Source organism: Myotis brandtii, unplaced genomic scaffold (assembly GCF_000412655.1).
Source record: "Myotis brandtii unplaced genomic scaffold, ASM41265v1 scaffold499, whole genome shotgun sequence".
NCBI lineage: Eukaryota > Metazoa > Chordata > Mammalia > Chiroptera > Vespertilionidae > Myotis > Myotis brandtii.
Window position 1 is genome coordinate 1,971,165 of NW_005369027.1, and position 23,834 is coordinate 1,994,998.

The window sequence follows — 23,834 nt, forward strand, 5'->3', positions numbered from 1 at the left end:
TAGATATTCCTATCACGAGGAGTAAATACAATTATTGAATTTGTTCTAAATCGACATTCACATTTCCTGAGATGAAACAATTTCCTCAAATATTGCTCCCTTGATTTTTAGCGGCTCATGGCAGTATAATGGTTTGCATGCCACTAGAACAGTGCCGCCACACAAAGAGTATAAAGAAATACATTTCGCTTTCTGCCATCCCTTACACTGAAGTTTCCAATCCCCAACCACACTGACTACAGCACTATACTGACACAATCAGAACTATTTGATGTTACAAAAAGTTATCCTAAAAGGAAATTCAAAATGCCATTATAAAAAACTAGAGGCTCGATGCACGAAATTCGTGCAAGAGTAGGCTTTCCTTCCCCCGGCTGCCGGCACCGGCTTCCCTCTGGCACCTGGGACCCGGGACCCAGGCTTCCCTTCGGCCACCAGCAGGCATCTGGGACCCGGGCTCCCCTCGCAGTCCCGGCTTCATCCGGAAGGATGTCAGATCTAATTAGCATATTACACTTTTATTATTATAGATTACATGTCTGAGATAAATTTTCTCAAAATTAAACAATCAGGCTTCCGTCCTCTTGTCTTAATAAACAAGGGCAAATGCTACTGTATCTTAAGTTCCTTACATTCCAACATCCAATTACATTGCAAATATTAATTTGCCCTCAAAATAAAAGTATAAATTACCTTAATAAAAATTGAGGTCAGGAAAACTATGAGTTTGGCTTCTGTTATATTGCTCACACCACTCTTTTCAACTTGTTCTGGTGCTGGAACCTAAACAGAAAAATATGCATCCTGCTCATAAAACAATCTCTAAAGTTAAGAGCATACAGGTAGCTATAGAGACTGCACTGCCAGTTATGGAGACAGATGAAAAATTTCTTCATCCTAAAAGTTGAAGGTAAAAGAATTAACAAAAATGAATGTGATTGTTCGTTTTCAGAAAGCCATCCAGAAGCAACCATCTTAAACATACCACAGTTCAGGCTGAAATTTCTATGAATGGGACCACACATTGGGCTTCACCTGCTTTACTTTGCAATCCCCTATTTTAAGGAATCAAAGGCCAGAAAAGATAAGGAACTTGCTCAAGGTCTCACAATAAATCATGGCATCAGGAATCAAAACTGAGATCTGGCCCTGGCCAGTGTTGCTCAGTCGATTGGCTGGGCATAATTCCATGCACCGAAAACTTGCTGGTTCAATTCCTGGTCGGGGCACATGCCTGGGTTGCACGCTCATTCCCAGGAAGGAATGTGTAGAAGACAGTTGATCAATGTTTCTCTCTCACATCCCTCTCTCTCTCCCCCTCCTAATCGCTCTAAAATTTAATTTAAAAATCTTCAAAAGCAAAAGAAAAACTTAGATCTGGCTCTAATATTTGTGCTCTTTCTATTTTCTTGTTGCCTTTTATACAAACAATGGAGCAGATAAAGTTCCCCAGGTTCGACAATACCTGGTAAAACTCTCGAAGGACTATTTCGCTCCTACACATCCCTAATTAACCTTCATTATTATTATTTATTAATTTTATTATTTTTTTACTTTAGAGAGGGAGGAAACGCGAGAGAGAGAAAGAGAGAAACAATGATGTGAGAGACCAACTGGGTTGAACCTTGGTCACCCTGATGGGAATCAAACCTGTCACCTTGCCCAGCCGGCATGGCTCAGTGGTTGAGCATCGACCTATAAACCAGGAAGTCATGGTTTGATTCCCGGTCAGAGCATATGCCCAAGTTTCGGACTCGATCCCGAGTGTGGAGCATGCAGGAGGCAGCGGATCAATGACTCTCTCTCATCATTAATGTTTCTATCTCTTACTCCTCCCTTCCTCTTTGAAATCAATAAAAAAATATATAAAAACAAACCCCTACAACCTTCTGGTAGGAATGATGCTTCACCCAACTGAGCCATACTGGCCAGGGCTAACCTTGATTACTTTCCATACAACTTATTTGGGATCCTGATGCTAAGAAAGAAAAAACCTGAGTAGCAAAAATAAAGAACTTGAGTCATTATTGGTGAGGTAAACAATGGTAAATTATAACTAATAAATTGGAGTTGTGGTTTACAAAAGCAGTCGTTTGTGATATTACCTTATCTGAATAAATTTCCCAGAATCTGCCTGCCCTTAGTTGTTAATTCTTGAACCTGAAGTACTCCGGGCCATTATTCAAGAGAATGAAGATCCCAGCAGGGTGTGCACAGTGCAGTGACACCTGTTTTTAACTATCAGCTAACTCCACCCATCTTAATAACAAATGACATATTTTAGAGTAATATGCATACATATAAGTAGCCACTATATTTTTATTTGAACTTGTGAAAATATTTCCGAATCAATGCTGAGAAGCACTATATAAAAGCAAATTATGGGGATGTAGGGTCAAAACTTTGTTCTGAGAACTAGAAATATTACTGGTAAGTCATTTAAGACCTTGTGAAGATTTTGTTTAATGCCAAGTTTGTAAAGAGGTTTTTATGTGCATATGTGGGGTCAGGAAGTACATAGGAAACCCCCTCACTTTCAGCTCAATTGTGCCGAGAAACTAAAACTATTCTAGAAAAATAAAGTCCATTTTCTTTAAAGTGTTTAAAAGAACAAAAATTTATGCCATCTTCTCTTTATTGGTAAACCCAGCCTTTGACAGTATTAATGCCAACTTCTTTTCTAGAAAATGTAATTATACACTTGAGTTCATTCTCTTGCTTTCCTACTTCAAAAGTCAATTTTGACATCTATTGATCCTCAGATAAACCTCCCCCAATGATACTGGATCTACAAAAAAAAATTGTGTGTTGCAAAAGTGTATAAGAGTATACTAGTTTTTACTGATAAGCTCTAATGAAGCTTTTTTTTTTTAATTCTTTATTAGTTAAGGTGAAGCTTTTTTTTTTAATGAAGCATTTGCTATTGAAAATAGGAATTTAAATAGTAGGATAAAAGGAGAAAAACTGTGGAAACTTGATAAACTATGTCACTGTTAAATTTTCTTAATTTGCTTTTTTCCTGCAACCTCCTAGTCATCAAATTTTTTTAAAAAAAAAAAAAGGAGAAAAACTGAAAGGAAAAAAAAAGTTTGGTTTCTTACCTGGTCTGTATTAAGAAAACAAACAGGATTGTTTGGTTCAAATGCTCCAATCAGCCAAGGATTTTCAGAATAGTCAGCATAAAATTCCAGCTCCAGCTTCACGTCTTTAAAGTTAGGCAGGTTTATCACCGCACTGGCCACTTTGTCAGATCCACATTCCAGCTTTCCCTCATATGTCAGCTTATTACTTAAGGACATAATTTTACTAAGGGATGATAAAAATAGTTTTAGTCTTGGCAGATGAAAACGCACACGCACATCACTCGAAGCTGACACTGTTACCAATACCTGTTCATTCTGTACTGCACAGTTAACTGAACGACAGCATTTTTATTCCGCTCCAGCCTCTTGAACAAGCTTTCACTCATGCCAAGAGCTCTGCCAACATAAATGCAGGCGTATCAGTGTACTGTGACGGCCCCTTAGGAAGAATCCAGTTTAAAATGAAAACTTCAGCATCTGCTTACCTTGCCTCACGGTTGAGCACCAGGGGAGGAAGCTGCTGATGATCCCCCACCAACACAAATCTCCGTGAAAAGAAAAGTGGCCCCAGGCAAACTGGTTGGCTAATTTGAGAGGCTTCATCCACAATACAAAAATCAAAAACTTTACGAGAAAATATTGGATGGTTTATTCCCATACATGTTGTTGCAACTATAAGCTAAAAACAAAGAAAACTGATCAGTTATTTAATATGTCCAAGAAATGTAATTTCTTTTTTCCCATTTTTGAAATTAAAATATATTAAAAAGATTTTGTCCCCAATAACAGGAACACCTCGATATTTTTTATTCTGAGACATAGCATGCAAAAATATTTAATTTTTTACTACAGATTGTAAAAAAATCAAGTGTTTTTTCTGGACATTATAACAATTCTCAAATTTACAGATCAAAAACAGCTCCAAGAAAAGCCAAAGGAACAGGAAAGGGAAGCCAAATAGACTGAAAGCTTTTATTCAATAACCACTCTAGCCAATCACCACAAAAAAAACTGTGGCCCTAGCTGGTTTGGCTCAGTGGCTAGATCATTGGACTGTGGACTGAAGGTCCCGAGTTCTAGAAAAATAGAGGTCACAGTCAAGGGCACATGCTCAGGTTGCGGGCTCAATTCCCAGTAGGGGGCGTGTAGGAGGCAGCCGATCAATGATACTCTCTCATCATTGATGTTTTTATCTCTCTCTCCCTCTCCCTTCCTCTCTGAAATCAATAAAAACAAAATAATTTAAAAAAGAAAAGAAAAAACTGTGGCTTCATCCCCCACTGATACTAGCAGAGACCTAATGGGGGGGCTAGACTTCAACTGTCCCTAGTTTAAAAGGCTCCCCATTCTTGATATGACCAAATTGTAGAAACGGAGAACAGTTAAGGGGTTTCCAGGGGTTAAGCAGGGGCGGGGTGGGAAAGAAATGGGTGTGGTTATAAAAATGCAACATGAGTGATCCCTGTGGTAATGGACTAATTATTCTGTATCAATGTCATCATCCTGGTTGTGAGTTTACTACAGTTTTGTAAAATGGTAAACATTGGGCAAAGGATATACATGATCTCTGTATTATTTCTTATAGCTGCATGTGAATCTATAATTATCTCAAAATAATTTTCAAAAACTTTAAAATAACTGGCATAGATATTAGACAAAGGAGTTGAAGGAACAACCTATTAAATCTAACTTATTTTAGATTATTTTAAATAATGTTTCTTTTTATATATGTAGTTTATTGATTTTTAGAGAGAAAGGAGAGGGAGAGAGAGAGAGAGAGAGAGAGAGAGAAACACTGATGTAAGAGCTCAACATCGATCAGCTGCCTCCTGCACATCCCCGCCAGACCAAGCCTGCAACATGGGCATATGCTCTTGACTGGGAATCGAACCCACAATCTCTTGCTGCACAGAACAATGCCCAACCAACTGAGCCACACTGTTTCTTTTCTTTTTCTTAATGTTTTTATTGATTTAAGAGAGGAAGGGGGAGAGAAAGAGAAAGACATCAATGTGAGAGAGAAACACCACCTGGCTGCCTCCTGCGCCTCCTACTGGGGACTGAGTCTGCAATTCTGGCTTGTGCCCTCATCAGGAATCAGGTGACCTTGGCACCCTTTTGGTGGGATGATGCTCAACAAGCTGAGCCACGTGGGCCAGGGCTAGATGAATTTTTAAAAAAATCTATTTGTATTGATTTCAAAGAGGAAGGGAATGAAGAGAGAGACAGAAACATCAATGATGAGCAGGAATTATTGATTGGCTGCCTCCTGCACGCCCCCTATTGGCGACCGAGCCCACAACCCGGGCATGTGCCCTTGACAGGAATCTAACCGGGACCCTTGATGCTCTATCCACTGAGCCAAACCTGCTAGACTAGATGATTTTTTTAAAAGACAAAAATACCAGTTAAGACTTCCTAGTAAAATATATAGACATTAAGTAATAAAATGTAAGTTAGCTTCTATATAGAAAAAAAAAAATCAAAAGACTGCTCGTGTGCTATTGCCTCTAAATTCAAACTCACTAAAAAATCCTGATTAATAGTTTTCTAGGTGTGACAGTGTGATTTAATAAGAAATATATACTTGGTCTTCCTCCTGGTTCTTGGCACAGAGCTCTTAAACCCCTTGGAATTTCCTGATAGGGGTGAGAAGAACATCTTAAGCCCCTTTCAACCAAACCAGCATTTATTGCAGAAGGTTTGACAGAGGATTGGAGCTGGTTGCCAGAGGAACCAACCATGTGATTACAGAGTTAGGACTTTCATCCATCCCTCCATCTCCATGAAGGGGAGAGGGGCTGGGGATTAAGCTAATCACCAATGGCCAATGATAAATCACACCGGCATGACGGAATCTCCATAAAAACCCCAAACAACAGGGTTCGGTGAACACATCATGGAGCTGGGAGGGTGGTTCACCCGGAGAGGACATAGAAGCCTCATGTGCCTTTCCACATACCTTCCCCTGTGCATCTCTTCCATGTGGCTGTTCCTGAACTGCATCCTATAAATGTATTCAGTAGCAGTAAGAAAAGCACCTTCTTGAGCTCTATGAGCCATTCTAGCAAATTATCGAACCCAAGGAGGGGGTCATGGGAGCCCCAATTTATAGCTAGTTGTTCAGAAGCACAAGAGGCCCTGACTTGCAATTTAGAACTGAAGTGGGGGGCAGTCTTGTGGGACTAAGCCCTTAAGCTGAGGGGTCTACACTAACTCCAGGTCGTGAGTGTCAGAAGTGTTGTGAGGGAAGCAGAGCTTTCCTTTACTAGGATATTTTAAACTAGAAGATGAGATCCCTGAATAATAAACCAAAAACCTCATTTCCGTTCAGAAGCAAGCCAGCAAACTGTAAATTAGTAAATTGGTCCTGTAGTTTACATGAATTAATCATGTGCAAATTTGGTCAGTGTGACTGAATTTCCCAGAGTGCTGCTTCTCCCCAGTCTGGCTACAGAAATTAATATCAGCATTCATACACCTCGCTGTACTTACATGGCTATTGTAGAGTTCTTCTAGAAGCGCTAAGGATTTAATGGACTTTGATCTGCAAATTTCCTCCTCTGTAAATTTCTGGATATCTGGATGTACCTTCTGAGTCTGACCCAAGCGCAAAAATCCTATTTTAAACTTCGCTAACTTCAAAAGAATATTGTCAACAGCAGAATGCGTATAACTGGTCAACAAAACACTAAAACCACAGGCATACAGAATTCTTACCTAAGAATGAATAAGAGAAAGGACAACGGCATTACTTTTAATTCCAGACCATTTTTAACATGCTTATGTTTTTCTAATAGAATTAGGAAACTTAATAGGAAGCATATCTAAGAGTTGAACCAAATAACTTTTTAAAAAAATTATAAGGCCAAAATGTTTTATGAAAGTATTATGGAAAGTAATAAAACTGAATACATATGAACTTTCAATTGGCACACAGTATCAATCAATAAATATTTGCTATCATTATCATTAATCAGTAAATTACTACTCAGAAATTTACCAGTGTGGAAAAAAAATCCAAGAAAAATCTATTTTAACCACCTCTATATAATTTATCATTTTTTAAAAAGGAAAACATACAATGATACATATACCACCAACATAAAGAGACCTTAGACAATCCAAAATGCAAGAAATCTGCAACATGATTACAACTATTGGTCATTTAGCTTTTCTATTTCTCATGTCATTCTACAAAGGTAATTTGAAATAAAGGCATCTTGAGTTAATATTCAGCTTTTTAAAAATATATATATTTTATTGATTCCACTGGAGATTGAGCCTGCAACCCGGGCATGTGCCCTGACTGGGAATTGAACCGTGACCTCCTGGTTCATAGGTTGAAGCTCAACCACTGAGCCACACCAGTCAGGCAATATTCAACTCTTTTGATCTCAAACATCATAGTCTCTGAACAAAGGAGAAGCTGATTTACATATTTAGTTTCTAAGCAAAAGAAAAATGACCTTACAAGAGTACATATTGTAGTGGTCTTTCCTGTTCCAGGCATGCCCACGATGAGCGTGTAGTCTTTGGAAAGAAGTACCTTTTTCATTGCTTGCCTCTGAGGTTTATTCAAACCTACATTTAAATGTAAAAATAACAGAAAAAAGTATATTGAATTTCAATGAACAAATTCACTATTTTGTAAGAAAAGCAGCCTCTATTCAAGTTTCTCCAATACATCTTCAAAGCAAGAAATTATGGTGATATTAAAAAATATATGTAAACTACTTTCAAAGAGACTGTGTAATAATTATAACTGCATATAAATCATTAAAACATTAGACTGTAGGTTAAATTATAAATAGAACAAAAAAAAATTGGAAGAGGACATGCTGATTATAGCATACCTTTTAGAATAGAGGCAACTGTGTCCTTTGCATCATGTGGAAGAATGGAACTGAGGTAGGAAATAAACTGAGGTTCACGAAAGTCAATGATTAAATCTCGAAGTTTTTGGCTGAAAAGAAAAAAAATGCTTTCAGTAATATTTCTTAGGAAAGTGGGGTTAAATCAGGGGTGGGCAAACTTTTTGACTCGAGGGCCACAATGGGTTCTTAAACTGGACCGGAGGGCCCTAACAAAAGCATGGATGGAGTGTTTGTGTGAACTAATATAAATTCAAAGTAAACATCATTACATAAAAGGGTACGGTCTTTTTTTTTTTTTTAGTTTTATTCATTTCAAACGGGCCAGATCCGGCCCACGGGCCGTAGTTTGCCCACGGCTGGGTTAAATTCAGATTCATTCACTGTTACAAACCTGGCATCAGTATTTTTCATCAATTTAGAAAGATTTCCTAATGGGGTATCTATATCACAATTTTTTTCTTCCTGGTCCAATCTGAACAAAGTTGATTCTGGGAGTACTGACAAGTTCCTAAAACAGCAAAACAGATGCACATGAATGTTTTTCACTTAACATAGTAAGTTGGCCTGTACAAGAAATATATTACTATCTGCTAAAAGAGTAAATGGCCCAAAATAGCTATTAAAATGGATACCATTTCCATTGAGTTACCCAGAAGTCATTGCTTCCCAGTCACTGATCTCCATCCATTAAGAAATGGTGACACATGCCTGCACTTCAAGCAGGGAAAGCAGGCAGTATAGGAAGGAGAAGATATGGATGTTGATGAACATGGATATTAGACTTTGCCCCCAAATTTTACAGCAACTATTCTACTATTTACTTAATATTTTTCTTTAAATCAACCTGTTTGTTTGAACTGAGATAAATATACTTTATATCACAACTATTAATGAATAAATTATTTTTTTTTTAAGGGAAAGAACAAAATGGTGAATGCCGGAATGCTAAGAAGGAGAAATGCCGGGGTTCTTGTTCCAGCATCTAGAAGGGTTCAGCAATCTGGAGAAGGGGCCGTGTGTAACTTAAAGAGTCTAGAGACGAAATATAATTTTGAAAGGCATTGGGGGTCAGAGGAGCCTAGCTAAAAGGAGCTAAGATCTCCTCGTCTCAGGACCCCATGCTTTTTATTAACATAAATTGTCCTGAGGCGAGGCGGAGATAAACACTTCAAAGGGTTAGGGCAGTGGTTCTCAACCTTCTGGCCCTTTAAATACAGTTCCTCATGTTGTGACCCAACCATAAAATTATTTTCGTTGCTACTTCATAACTGTAATGTTGCTACTGTTAGGAATCGTAATGTAAATATCTGATATGCAGGATGGTCTTAGGCGACCCCTGTGAAAGGGTTGTTCGACCGCCAAAAGGGTCACGACCCACAGGTTGAGAACCTCTGGGTTACGGTTTTGTATACACAGTCCATTGTCAGAATTGGGGGAATTAGCCTACGGCTGTTCAGGAGTTTGGCCAGTAGGAGGCAATAACACACAGATTAAGATGCCCCGAGCTGTCTGGCAGCAAACAATCATCCCTTTTCAGGTTTGGGGAAATGCCTTTAGTCATTCCCGACAGGATTACAACATATGTGACTCAGCCCTTGTTGAGTCCCCAAGTTCCATCAACCTTTTGATGAAACTCTTGCAATTATGACATGCTGGAATTGGCTTCCGGCAGAGAAATAAGCTACATCTTTAACACAGGCTCTCTATCCTGCCCACCGGACATGTGGTTGTGAGAATGAGGTAGGACTATGTCCACATTAGCACTATGGGACGTGATGCACTAAAGAAAAGTTCAGCCGTTTGGAAGTCCCTCAAACGTCAAACACAAAATTAGCAGGTGACCCAGCAATTCCACTGTGACTTATCTACAAGGGCAATAAAAAGATGTTCACATAAAAATTTGCAAGTGAATATTTATAGTAACACTAACCATAACACCCAAAAGTGAAAACAATTCAAATGTCTATCAGCTGGTGAATAAATGAACAAAACGTGGTCTATCGATGTAACAGAATATTATTCAGGCATAAAAAGAAATAAGGTACTAAAGGGAAAAAAAGAGATGAGGTACTGATAAATGCTAAAACATGGATGAACCTCATAAACATGCTAAAAGAAGCCAGACCAAAAAATAAAAATAAAAAACCACCACCACGTGTTATGTGGTTCTATTTACAGAAATATCCAGAAGAGGTCCATCCACAGAGACAGGCAGCAGAGCAGCTGTTGCCAGGGGCTTGAGGGAGGGAGAGGAGAAAGTGATTGCTTAACGGGCACATTTCCTTTCAGGGTGATGAAAGTGTCTTGTAACCAGACAGAGGTGCTGGTTGCACAATACTGTGACTGTGCTACATGCCACCAAACTGTGCATTTTAAAATAATTAATGGTCTGACTCAGTGGATAGAGCATTGGCCTGTGGACTGAAGGGTCCCAGGTTCGATTCCAGTCAAGGGCACCAAAAAAATAAATAAATAAATAAAAAATTAATGGTCAATTCTATGTTATGTGAATTTTACCCCAAATTTTTAAATAAAGAAATGAAGTACTGATATATACTGGTACATGAAAATGAATCTCAAAATAGTAGGCTGAAACAAACAAAAACACTAGGGTAAATGAAAAACGCCAGTCACAAAAGGCCATATACTGTGCGCTCCCGTTACATAAAATGTTCAGAACAGGTAAAGCAATAGAGACAGAAAGGCAACTGGTGGTGTGGTTGTCTAGGGCTGGAGGAGTGACTGCTACAGGGCACAGGGTTTCTTTATGGGGAGATAAAAATGTTCTAAAATTGATTTTGGTGATGGGTATAACTCTGAATATACTAAAAACCATTGAATTATACATGTAAAATGGATGAACCTGTATGGTATGTGAACTATATCTCAGTAAAGCTGTTCTCCCTCTCTCCCCCCAAAAAAGGGAGCATTTCATTACCTGTCTAATAAGCAGGTTACCGTTGTCACGGTAATCTCTTTCACGTATCCCCTAGACAAAGCAAATAGTGTTCTCTCTTCTCCACTTAAAATAATCCTGTCACCTGCCATTAGGTTTGTGACAGGCATGGCACCATTTTTACGTTGGAAATTATGTAAATACTGTCCGTCACAAAGTGTCTTTACATGTTCTGTTCTAATCAGGTTTCCAATGCAGTTGCCACTTTGCTCCCTATGGAATAGAAAGAGAAAGCTTCCATTTATATCACATATATAAACACTATATTTGCAGTTTTCCCCAATTTTCTTGTTCATCTGGCCCCCCAAAACTCCAATGCTAATACTGAGTCTGTCATTTTACATGTTCCACAATCCACACTAAAATTTTAGGAATGCCCCTGGCCGGCGTGGCTCAGTGGTTGAGCGTCAACCTATGAACCAGGAAGTCACAGTTCAATTCCCAGTCCGGGCACATGCCTGGGTTGCGGGCTTGATCCCCAGTGTGTGCAGGAGGCAGCTGATCAATGATTCTCTCTCATCACTGATGTTCCTATCTCTCTCTCCCTCTCTCTTCCTCTCTGAAATAGATAAAAATATTTTTTAAAAAATAAAATAAAATTTTAGAAATGCTAAGGGAACATTCTATTACCTTGGAAACAATCTCCCACCAATAGGCCGCTAGACAAGTGCTAGGGAGCACCTCCCGTGTTGCACGCACAGGCTGGGACCTCTGAGCAGCCTGTGTGTCAGCACTTTGATCCTGAAAGGACACCCTCACCCCGTGCATCACATCACAAAAGACAAACAGCGATGACCCATTCCTAAATCCTATTTCTTCAGTGTTTACATGAGGATTTATAATTGCTGTTATTAAAATAATAGCAAGCAAACTGATAATTCCACTGCTTCTAGGAAATAAATATTGAGCATTTACAATCACGCAGGCACTACTATTAAACACTAAACAACCTCAGAAGCTTTTTGGCATGTGCACTTGACATAGTCACTATACTTTTGTAGTCTATGTATAACTACTCAAACATTCTCCACCGTGATGTTTTCAGTGTTAAAGTCTAGTATTAAGGAAATAATGATCCAATTATTTCTAAAGTCACATAATTATCAATATTCATTATGGAAAGAAACAAATAGATGAAAAGCAACTAAATATTAAAGAAAAATATAATGCAAAGATATAAAAAACTGCAACTTTACAATTAACTTGGGAAAGAAAATGGATCTCACAAAATACAAGATTGACCAACTGTAGAAAATATAAGCCTGTATCAAATAATTTATTTAAATTTATTTCAATACATTTAAATTTTTGCCTGGCCAGGGTGGTTCAGGGCCCACCCATGAACCAAGAGGTCAGGACACATGCCTGGGTTTAGCCCGATCCCCAGTAGGAGGCGTGCAGGATGCAGCCAATCAATGATTCTCTCTCATCATTGATGTTTCTATCTCTCGCCTCCTCTCCTTCCTTCTCTGAAATCAATAAAAATATATTTAAAATTGGACTTCCTGAGGCATATTTTTCCTACTGAAAATAGCTAACAATGGTGCTCTACTCAGAAACAATTCATTGACAGCCATCTGGAGTTAGCATGAATATATGAATCTGCGTGTCTTTAACACACAATATAACCAGTATTTGTCACGAATTCCAAATGCCATTCCACTAATCCAAATTATTGAAGTTTGACTGTTTTAAATGTAGTACTTACATTTCTGATGAAGACATCAACCATATATTTTGGTTATTTTCTACACAGAAACAATTCATTGACAGCCATCCGGAGTTAGCATGAATATATGAAACTGCGTGTCTTTAACACACAATATAACCAGTATTTGTCACGAATTCCAAATGCCATTCCACTAATCCAAATTATTGAAGTTTGACTGTTTTAAATGTAGTACTTACATTTCTGATGAAGACATCAACCATATATTTTGGTTATTTTTTTTATTATCCTTTGATTTTGACTCCAGAGTTAACATTAGACACCACAGGCTGAAATACTCCAAGTGTGTGACCTTGAGGTGCTGGGTTTCCTCTTTTATTTTGGCCAGCATGCCAGTCGGGACTGAGCTGCCATCCATCTGCTGTTCGACTGCTCTAAAGATAAAGCCCCAAGTCAGACATGTGCATAAAACATTTTGCTGGCTATGAAATGAGATACTTCTAAAATAAGTACATATAGTGATGATCATCATAACTTCTAACCACAGGCTCTAATTTTCTTTAAAAGTCATTTCAATATTCTACAAGCCAAATGGTTTTTTACAAAACAAAATGCTTAAGAAACTCAATATGGCATTATTTTGCCTTCAATGACTGTGCCCCTAACAACTAGTTGGTATACTCTCGTCTTCATTCCTATAGGTAGCAAGTTTTGGCTTTTTGTACAACTGCATTTCTCAAAGTCACAATATTTGTACAGACAGCTCTGTGCCACAGGAAAGTCAACATAAAAACTAGGAGAATTATCTGGAATTTCATTTTGCTTAATGCTAATTTCTAAATTTTTATATAGAAACAAATATCTCATAGGATAGCCTACAAAACATTGAGAATAAAACACAAGATTTCACAACAATGTGCTTATAGTAAAGGCCCCAACTTCCCATGGTTCACAGTCTTCTCCCATTAAGAGATCCTTTGATACAATAGTTTTAAAAGTTCTTTCTGTGAATTTTCAGGCTGAATTAGAATTTGGGTTCTGATTTGATCTTGTCTAGTCTGTATTTACATCTAGCTACTTTTTTGTGTCCTTTTGCTGGCCTATGAAGGTATAAATACAAATGACTGTTTATAAGAGCTAAAAACTTCCCACATGTAATAAAATAGACATAAAATTCAAGGCCACTGGATCATACCAAACTTTGTGTCTGGAAGAAACATTTTCCCTGTTTTTTTTAAACTACAAAAGGCCTGAAATTAAAACAGCAACTAAGAAGCGAAAGACTTCTTAAAACACCATTTAAGTTGTATTCAAAATGCCTATGCTACATACTCATCTTTCTTAACCAAAGTTCAAAAAGCATTCTATTGTCCCCCAAGGAAACAGGCTTGTTATAAAATACTAGAGGCCCGGTGGTCCCTAGGCCTGGCCAGCGATCAGGGCCAATCAGGGCCTTCCAGCTGCCGGCTGGGGCCTTCCTTCCCTGGCTGCCAGCTGCCGGTGGGGGTCTTCCTTCGTTCTGTGCCACCCCCTGGTGGTCAGAGCATGTCATAGCGAGCGATCGAACTCCCAAGGGGACTCTTTGCAATTAGCCTTTTATATATATAGAAGATGAACTGTGGCCCTAGCCAGTCTGGCTCAGTGGATAGAGTGTCAGCATGCAGACTGAAGTGTCCCGGGTTTGATCCCAGTCAGGGGCATGTACCTCAGTTGCAGGCTCTTGGCCCTGGTCGGCAGCATGTGGGAGACAACCAATTGATGCATCTCTCTCACATCGGTGTTTCTGTCTCTTCCTCTCCCTTCCACTCTCTCTAAAAATCAATGGAAAAATATCCTTGAGTAAGGATTAAAAAATATCCTTGAGTGAGGATTGAACTGTGTTTTTTTTCCTAGTCCCTTCATTTTACAAATACACACAGAAAAAAATGGCTAAAATGAAATCATCAATGCCAGACCAGCCAGCAATGTTAAATCATTTTAAGTTGAGTGCATACTTAAATGAAATTAGTATTTTTGGAAGACAGTGTGTTTACCTGCTATAAAGAGCACAGTTACCCACTTGTGAACAATATTTACAGGTTTGCTGGTCCTCGATTATTTGTGGCAAAGGAGTAAGCTCTGTCTTCTCCTTTCCAGTAGCAGGTTTGCTAATACGGTGAGACAAGGAGAATGCCATCTGGTTTCTTAGTTTTAATAATTCTATGGGGGGAAGAAGAAAAAAGAAAAATTAATTAATTAATTAATTAATTATATGGGGGGGAGGACAGGTGTCTTTTAAGAATTAAGTTTATTATATATCTTTTCCATTGCATAAATAAAACTTCAGATTTTAAAACATTTAAAAAAGTAAAGAACAACATTCATTTTTCCCCACTACACTAGAATAACCACTGTTAACACTTTGGTATAATTCCTCCAATTTTTGTTCACTTGATAAATTCTTTCAACAATCATGTATCTCATAATTAGTACAAATTGTGAAGTTGGTGCTTTATTCGCTGAATGCTAAGGATAAATACAACTATCTAGAGTATAGGGTAGAAAATTTAAAATAAAATTTTATATGATAAAATTTTAAAAAGTTAGTATTTTCAACTCTACTGTGTATTGTTAAAATTCTTTTTTAAAAATACCATAACTACAAATTAAAACCTGTATTAGGCCTAGCAAGTACAGCGAGCTACTATCAGGTTAAACACAGGTACACCTTGTCTCATTGTGCTTTGCTTTATTGCACTTCACAGATTTTGTGTGTTTTTTACAAACTGAAGATACCCTACACCAGCAAAAAGATTATGACTCGCATGATGTCTAGCATTTCTTAGTAATAAAGTATTTTTTTAATTAAGGTATATATGCTGTTTTATTAGACATAATGCTACTGCACACTTAATAGACTACAGGATCATGTAAACATAACCTTTATATGCACTAAAAACCAAAAAATTCATGTTACTCGCTTTACTGTGATATTCGCTTTACTGAGGTCATCTGGAACCAAACCTGCAGTACCCACAGGTATGCTGTATGTATCACTAACAGTTGAAGGGGAAAACAAACAAAACCCAGAGAAGTAAAAATGGAGGAAACAGCTCAACCTCTTTTATCAAGATGTTTGGCAGGCACAGGGTACATCTGGCCGGTCTTGAGGTAGAGGAGCAGGCCAGCCTCCGGATCAGCTCTTCTCTCTTGACTTAGCAGTGTATACAGAACCAGCTGTGAAAACAGTGTACATTTTGTCAAATAAAACCTTAACTTTCTGCTTTTCCATATGTGGTTTGCAATCAATACATACTATAATTTTAAAATCAATAGGTCAATTAAGCTATTTCCATTTTGAAAATTACATTGATTTCAGAGAGGAAGGGAGAGGGAAAGAGACAGAAACATCAATGATGAGAGAGAATCACTCGGCTGCCTTTTGCACACCCCACACTGGGGATCAAGCCTGCATCCCGGGCATGTGCCCTGACCTGGAATTGAACCCGGACCTCCTGGTTCATAGGTCGATGCTCAATCATTGTGCCATGCCAGCCAGGTTACACTGATGTTTTCTAAAAAGTATCCTGTGTAGATGTTACATGAAAACAACAGCTCCATGGTAAATTAGGTTTAGGAAATATTAGGTTAAACATAGCTGACACAAATCATATTAAGACTTCTCAGAAACTATAATAGGCTAATGTGCATCATCATATCTACAAATATGCTTGGTTTCCCCAACTTACATGACCAAGGAATTCTTTTTTTAGGAGCATCTGTTTAGACTGTTAGTTTGGCAACATAAACTTGCCAATATTATCTGACAAGTTCAGATGTATTCGTTGCTGGAGAAAACTTTCTGCTGTAGCCATGTATATCTATATATAAAAGGCTAAGCGACTGGCCACCAGGGAGCAGACGCTCAACGCAGGAGCGACAGCAACTTTGCAGAGTGCCTTCTCGCACTCCGGGACCCCTCAGGGGACGTCGGACTGCTGGTTTTGGCCCGATCTCCACAAGCCAGGCCGAGGGACCCCACCTGCCAGAGGGACCCCACTCACTCTGCAGACGTCCTTCGAGCCCCGGCGCTGCCCTGGGTGTGGCCGGCCAGAGAGGGACCGCAGGAGGTTGGCTCCAGGGCATGTCCGGCCCTTCTCGCCCAGGCCCTTCTCGCCCAGTCCCACCCCGCCAGCCACCTTCTAATTAACCTCCTTTCAATGTGCACAAATCTGTGCACCGGGCCTCTAGTCTATGTATAAGACAATTTGAGTACTCTGACTGTATCACAAATTGAAAAGTACTATATGAAACTCAAACATTACCTAAATTGAACCAAAATATATAAAGCAGACTACATTTTTAAATCTATTAAACATTCAATTTCCTCATTAAGATTTATATACCTGACTACGGTGTTCAATAGAATTTGATTCTTTTCCAGTTTTAAGTTCCAATGGCATTATTTTATATTTTGTTTTACATCCTCGGTGAATTTTCACACCAACTGTAACATCTATCTTGCCCTTTAATCCAAACCTAGGGGACCAAATGCTTTCTTCAATATCCAATGACTTTATGACTTCAATATTACATGCTGCATTATTGTTACTACCATCACTTGGCCTAAAAACAAAACACAAAAACACTTAATTAGAACACTTAGCTCACTTCTCATCTGCTACCATTGACTTTTCACTGCACTCAGCGAATGTGGGGATGGAAAAGGGTCTATATACCTTTACAGCAGTGGTTCTCAAAGTGTATAGCACTGGCATCAGCTGGGAACTTGTGATCAATGCAAATTCTCAAGCCCCACTCCAGGCCGACTCAATCAGAAATATTAACGGGTGAGGCCCAGCAATTTGTTTAACAAACTCTCCAAGCAATTCTGATGCACACTCAAGTTTAGGAACCATTGTCCTATAGGCTCCAACTCATGTATATACATTTTCTTGTATTTGTCATCTGTCCCTTTCAGTTCACTGCTATTGCAATCTTCCCAACTCGGGCCTTTACGTCCTCAGGCCTAGATTACTGCAAGTCTCGCTACTTGAACTGCTGGAGCCACAATTCCTATCTGAATATTCTGATATATAATTATTATACGGATTGATATATAATTGCTTGCATGTGGTTGCACCCTAGGTAGCAACGGATGTGTTCCTTCATGTAATACCATATTAACTTGGGTAAGAACGAGTTTGATCATCCAACACTTACACCCCTGTGACAATCCTGGAGAGACGAAAATAACTTTTAAAGCCTTTTACATTTCTCTTATCTAAGATTTACTTATTTTTAGAGCAGTAAGTCATTCTGCAGAAGAAAATTCAGATAAGGGCTAACTTTTATTAATCCTATTTTAGACTCAAAGCCATATAAAAAACTAGATCTAACAGAAATCTTACATGAAAAGGATACATTTTCTAGTAACAAAGCATTTTATATCATATAAAATTGCTATTTAAAAAGTATAAGAGCCCTGGCCAGTATGGAAAGATACTCAGGACTGTAATTTGTAAAATAAGCAAACAAAAAGGCTAGTTGCATTAACTCAATCTTTAAAAAGCTTTAATTCAAAATACAGAACAGAATCCTGGTCTAAATATATGAACCAGATAATCAAAATGGGTTTCTTACAAAGAGAGCTGCATCTGCGGGAAGTCGGTTGAAGTGTATTTCTGCATGAAATCTCCAGCCCACTTAGAAAATGAAGGAAGATACTCTTCTACTTCTTGTTTTACTTCATCTTGATTCAAATTTAAGCGGTACCTGGAAAATAAAAGATTACATGTAAAAGCTTAAATATGAAAACAGTAAAAAAGGACAAAAACATCCAAATAAGCAACCCAAGTACCTCTGGACTAACAGATAACCAAAGTGTGGGCTATACGTACAAGGGGTTACTATTCAGCCTTAAAGGGGACAGAGCAGAGCCCTGTCAGTCCTCCGAAAGCGCTGGGTCAGCAAGGAAGACAAATGAGCAGCCCACTCTGCCAAGAGCATCTCCTGAGCACGCCCGGAACCTCAGCTTGAGAGAGAAGCTGAAATCCCTCAAGCCAGGGAGCAGCTGCTGACACATGTCCCAAACGATCCCACCTTCCGTCTGACAGAGGCAAAGGTCATCCTTGCAAAAGACTGTTTGAGCTCTGGCAACTTCCAGTCGATAACAGAGGATGTAGGTGAGAATGTGGGGAAACCAGGACTCAGGTATTGCTGGCAGAAATGTAAATTGAGGCAATGCCTATATAGAGCAATTTGGCAATACATATCAAAACTTTTTTTTTTAATTTCAGAACATCCAGGGTGGTCACTTTAGGTGTCTGAGTTTGCAAGGCCAGGCCAGGCCTCCACACAGGCCTCCCCAGAGAAGGTCAGGTAGGTTAGCATGTGCCCCCCCCTCCTTTTTTAATATATTTCTTTATTGATTTCAGAGAGGAAGGGAGGAGAGAGAGATAGAAACATCAATGATGGAGAGAATCATTGATTGGCTGCCTCCTGCACGCCCCCTACTGGGGTGATCGAGCCCGCAACCCAGGCATGTGCCCTTGGCCGGAATCGAACCTGGGACCCTTCAATCCGCAGGCTGACACTCTATCCACTGAGCCAAGTCGGGCAGGGCAATATCAAAACTTGAAGTGTACCCAGACTGGGTCCCGAGCAGAAGCGGGCAAGATGCTAGAAAGGACATTACTGGGCAAAACTGAAAATGTGGACAGATCAGACAAAAGTATTCCATCAATGTTAAATTTCCTGAAGTTGGTAACTGTGCTGTGGTTACATAAGAGAAAATCCTTCTTCTTAGGAAATACACACTTAAATATACATCATGGTTCTTTACCTCTGGGACATGAGCCCTGAGCTCACCTGGCTCAGCATCAGCAAGAACGTGTCATGAGCAGAGTCCTCGGCCAGCAACAGGCTGCCACGCCGAGCACTGAGGCCCCACACCCAGCTGTCACCACAGACGGGTTAGGGGAGAGAGGCCCAAAGGGAGAGTGAGCAAGGCCAGCTTTGCCCACTGCAGTAGGGGCCCCAGGATGCCCAGGGCCCTCCTCGGCCTGCTCTACGGCCGGTGTCTTCATGGTCTACAGCCCATTACGTATTCCATGATGAAGACCACTTAATCTTAGAAAAAGTAAACACACACATACACACAACAGGTGAATACGAGTGAAGAGTATATGGATGTTCTCTGTACTACTCTTGCAGCTATTCTCTAAATTTAAAATTATTTCCAAATAAAAATATTTTTAAATGTGTAAATGTATAAATCCTCTAGTCCAACAATTCCACTTCTAAGTACTGAGCCAACATACATGCCCGCACAGCTATGAAATAAAGGATGTACAAAGGTATTTATTATAGCATTGCTAATAAAAGCAGACTGAGACCCACGGGGATGCTTAAATAAATTATGGTATATCCATATGATACATTATGCCACTATTAATTAAATATGAGATAGCTCAGCCCTGGCTGGTTTGGCTCAGTAGACAGAGCATCGCCTATGGACTGAAGGGTCATGGTTTCGATTCTGGTCCAGGGCACATGCCTAGGTTGTGCGCTGGATCCTTAGGGGGGTGTGCAGGAGGCAGCCGATCCATGATTCTCTCTCATCATTGATGTTTCTGTCTCTCTCTCCCTCTCCCTTCCTCTCTGAAATCAATAATATGTATATATATACACACACACACACACATATATATGTAAATAAATAAAAAGATTTAATTTTTAAGTGCATGATAATGTTCATGGTATACTACCATCTATATAACAAAATATAAATACACACACACACAACACACATATAAATGTTTGAAATCTCTGGAAGGACATATAAGAAAACAACAGTGGCTGCCTCTGGGGAAAGGAATGCATGATGAGGAAAATAAGGATAGAAAGGACTTACGTTTTACTGTACACACGCTTGTACATTACAGTAACATATGGTATACATGAATTTATGCCCTATTTAGAAATAACAAGTGAATAGTCTTTTTCCTAAATAAATGTCTCCAGCCATCCGGGAACCGTTCTTCACTGTCATCAACTCCTTACGTAGACTTTACACATCAGGACTCTTTAAAGTTTCCACACCGGTCTGTACTGGCTATTTAATGTCTCCTGCATCTAAATTCTCCCTTTTTAATTTCGTGAAGTCACAGCAAAATAACATAGAACAGCCTAGTTTTTCCTGAGATTAGTAAGATACTTAAAGTGAGATCTTCAAGCCTAGACTCATAAATATAATGACATGGTAGAACATGAACAGATAAAAACTTGTTCTAAGAGCTGTACTAGGGTAGAAAAAGGCCTAGGAGAGAGGGTAGAAAAGAACTTTGGATCTATTATTTTAGGATTTGGGAGTTTAACAAAGTATTGAAATGAAACACAAGTTTTCCCTTAATGTCTTAGAATATCATGATTTAAAAAAACCACAGTAATATAATTCAGTGACCCAAAGATGTGCTAAGAATGCATTCCCCCACATTTCTGACCTTCATAGTTCTTATATGTATATATTTTTTTAATATACTTTTAGTGATTTCAGAGAGGAAGGAAGAGGGATAGAAACATCAATGATGAGAGAGAATCATGCACGCCCCACACTGGGGATTGAGCCTGCAATCAGGTCTGTGCCCTGATTGGGAATCGAACCGTGACCTCCTGGTTCACAGGTCAACCACTGAGCCACGCCGGCTGGGCAGTTCTTATATATTTTTTTATTTTTATTTTATTTTTTTTTAACATTATGTTTCTGCACATAGACTGAACCAACTTCTTTTTTTAAAAAAAATATATATTTTATTGATTTTTTACAGAGAGGAAGGGAGAGGGATAGAGAGTTAGAAACATGGATGAGAGAGAAACATCGATCAGCTGCCTCCTGCACATCTCCCACTGGGGATGTGCCCGCAATCAAGGTACATGCCCTTGACCAGAATTGAACCTGGGACCTTTCAGTCCACAGGCTGGCACTCTATCCACTGAGCCAAACCGGTTAGGGCAGTTCTTATATATTTTAAAGTTTCCTCTTTCCTATACTGCAATGAAGCTATCAGCTCACATGTTATATGACTATGAAGGTGCCTCTCCCGCATCTCAGAAACCAGGTAAGTAAGAATGTTAGCTATCAGTGAAAAATAACAGATGCTAAGGGAATCAGAGAGATATTCCATGACATGAAGTGAACAAGGGTTTTTTTTAATACATGAACAATATGAATTCTAAGCAAGGCTGCTCAGAAACCTTGTTTTCTTTCATCCCTGTATACAAGTTGGGTTCTGGATGAATCAGATTGCCCGATACCTAAACACCCGAGGTGGTTTAAAAGATGTCCAAATTCCTTGACACACCTTTCAAAAGATGGCACCCAATTCCCCTACGTTTAAGGGAGAGCTGCATGTAGTGACTTGCATCTAAGGAATAAAAAAAGCAGCCGTGACAATGTAGGAATTCAAACACTAGGTGAGAGAAGGCACTGTGCTTCCTGCTTGCTCTTTCTTGGACCCTTCCCTCCAAGCAGCAGCGGCATGGCATGAGGACACGCAGCCTTATGAAAGAACCACGTGGCGAAGAACGAGACCTCCTGCCAACAGTCAGCCAGGCACCGAGGCCTCAACACATGGGCCATGTGAGTCATCCTCCTGCACTGGGCAAGGCTAGATGACTGCAGCCCCACATGGGAGACCCGGAGCCAGAACCAGCCCGCTAAGCCACCTCCGAATTTCTGACCTACAGCAACTATGAGGTAACAGGCTAGAAGCTTGCCATTTAAGCCACCAAGTTTTGATGTGACTGGTTTCAGGGCCATAATCAATCCAGTATACAACAGATAAGATAATCATTTGCTGATTAGGGTGTGACACAAAAATTCAAAATTTGAAACGCAAAGTGGCAAATAGGCAATAAATAGAACTCAAAGCAAAAGCTTTATTAAATCTATTTATATTCTGAATGCTGTGCTTTGTGGTCATGGCCACTAAGTTTTGATGTGACTGATTTCAGGGCCATAATCAATCCAGTATACAACAGATAAGATAATCATTTGCTGATTAGGGTGTGACACAAAAATTCAAAATTTGAAACGCAAAGTGGCAAATAGGCAATAAATAGAACTCAAAGCAAAAGCTTTATTAAATCTATTTATATTCTGAATGCTGTGCTTTGTGGTCATGAACAAGTGACAACTTCTCTGTGCTTCAGTTTCTTCATTTATAAGAAGCTGCAATCAGACTATTCAAGATATGCATAAAAGCACAACACAGTGCCGGACATACGGCAGCGGCCTGAAATGTTTTACGACACTAGATTACATGTCATCGCTAAATCATTTGTGTGAAATTTTGGAACACATTTTTTCCCACATAAACAGTGAAGCACAGAATTACTATCTGGGAAAATAGATTGATGTCAGAATCAAAATCATCACTAATAAAAACTTGTCTGTGAGAAAAGATGGGCTGCAGTGGGAGTCAAGGGAGAAACAGACGGCAGAACATGCCAAACCCTCTGAAGGTCGTCAGTCACTCATAAAACGCCAATGATTAACCACCTGTGGGTTCATATACATCATTTCCATTGTCACAAGATGCAAAATAGGCATTATCACCGTTTCAGAATGTTTAAGTGACTTCTGCAGTCATCAAACTGGCAAAGCTAGAATTTCAAATGAGATCTGACTTCCAAACCCATACGATTTTCAGCATGTCACCCTGTTTCTAAAGGCAAAACGCTTTACACACTCTCAGAGTCCGCTGTACACATGTACAGAAAATTCAGTTATTTTTAGCCAAAGAGTTCCTGTTGTGCAATTTTAGAAGCTCTTCACAGAACTGGAAGGGGAGACTGCAACTTTGGAATCTGCATTTTAGTATTACACTAATTTACACTGAATAGTAAAATGGCCAAGTACCTTATAGATTCTAGGAGAAGTTATATAATAAAACTGTACCTGCAGTTCTCTTGTAACTACTTACATTTCTTTCAGATGCCTTATCTCTTGAACAGTTTGAAAAGCAAGTTCTTGTAGCTTTTCTGGGGCAAAGCTATCACTTATTGCTTTCTGAAATACTTCATGGAGAACCGTACCAATCAGCATTTGGCGTGTGGCTGGATCAGAGCCCTAGTAAGAAAAAACACACAAAAATGTTTTATTTTACAACATATTAACAGATGTGAATGTATACTTATTACCTAACCCCGTGGTTGGCAAACTGCGGCTCGCGAGCCACATGCGGCTTTTTGGCCCCTTGAGTGTGGCT

The 23,834-nt window shown here is 39.2% G+C and overlaps 1 protein-coding gene across 3 annotated transcripts in view; it reads right to left on the reverse strand.

Annotated features, from left to right (window-relative positions):
• Positions 1–23,834, reverse strand: part of DNA2 (DNA replication helicase/nuclease 2) — a 48,044-nt gene that overhangs the window by 18,256 nt on the left and 5,954 nt on the right. For 2 of the 3 annotated variants that reach the window (XR_001364143.1, XM_005876802.2), the window contains exons 4-18: positions 23,550–23,695; positions 18,208–18,339; positions 16,971–17,190; positions 15,684–15,801; positions 14,619–14,784; positions 12,825–13,019; positions 10,899–11,129; positions 8,352–8,468; positions 7,940–8,049; positions 7,558–7,667; positions 6,579–6,803; positions 3,569–3,762; positions 3,390–3,479; positions 3,102–3,306; positions 694–783 (exon numbers count right to left, since the gene is read on the reverse strand). Coding sequence is in view for 2 of the 3 variants with exons in the window: in XM_005876802.2 (XP_005876864.1) it covers positions 694–783; positions 3,102–3,306; positions 3,390–3,479; positions 3,569–3,762; positions 6,579–6,803; positions 7,558–7,667; positions 7,940–8,049; positions 8,352–8,468; positions 10,899–11,129; positions 12,825–13,019; positions 14,619–14,784; positions 15,684–15,801; positions 16,971–17,190; positions 18,208–18,339; positions 23,550–23,695 (2,349 nt within the window). In the remaining variant the exon portion in view is untranslated. Of the gene's footprint in view, positions 1–693; positions 784–3,101; positions 3,307–3,389; positions 3,480–3,568; positions 3,763–6,578; positions 6,804–7,552; positions 7,668–7,939; positions 8,050–8,351; positions 8,469–10,898; positions 11,130–12,824; positions 13,020–14,618; positions 14,785–15,683; positions 15,802–16,970; positions 17,191–18,207; positions 18,340–23,549; positions 23,696–23,834 lie in introns of all 3 variants that reach the window. The other variant, XM_014548180.1, reaches the window with a different exon arrangement.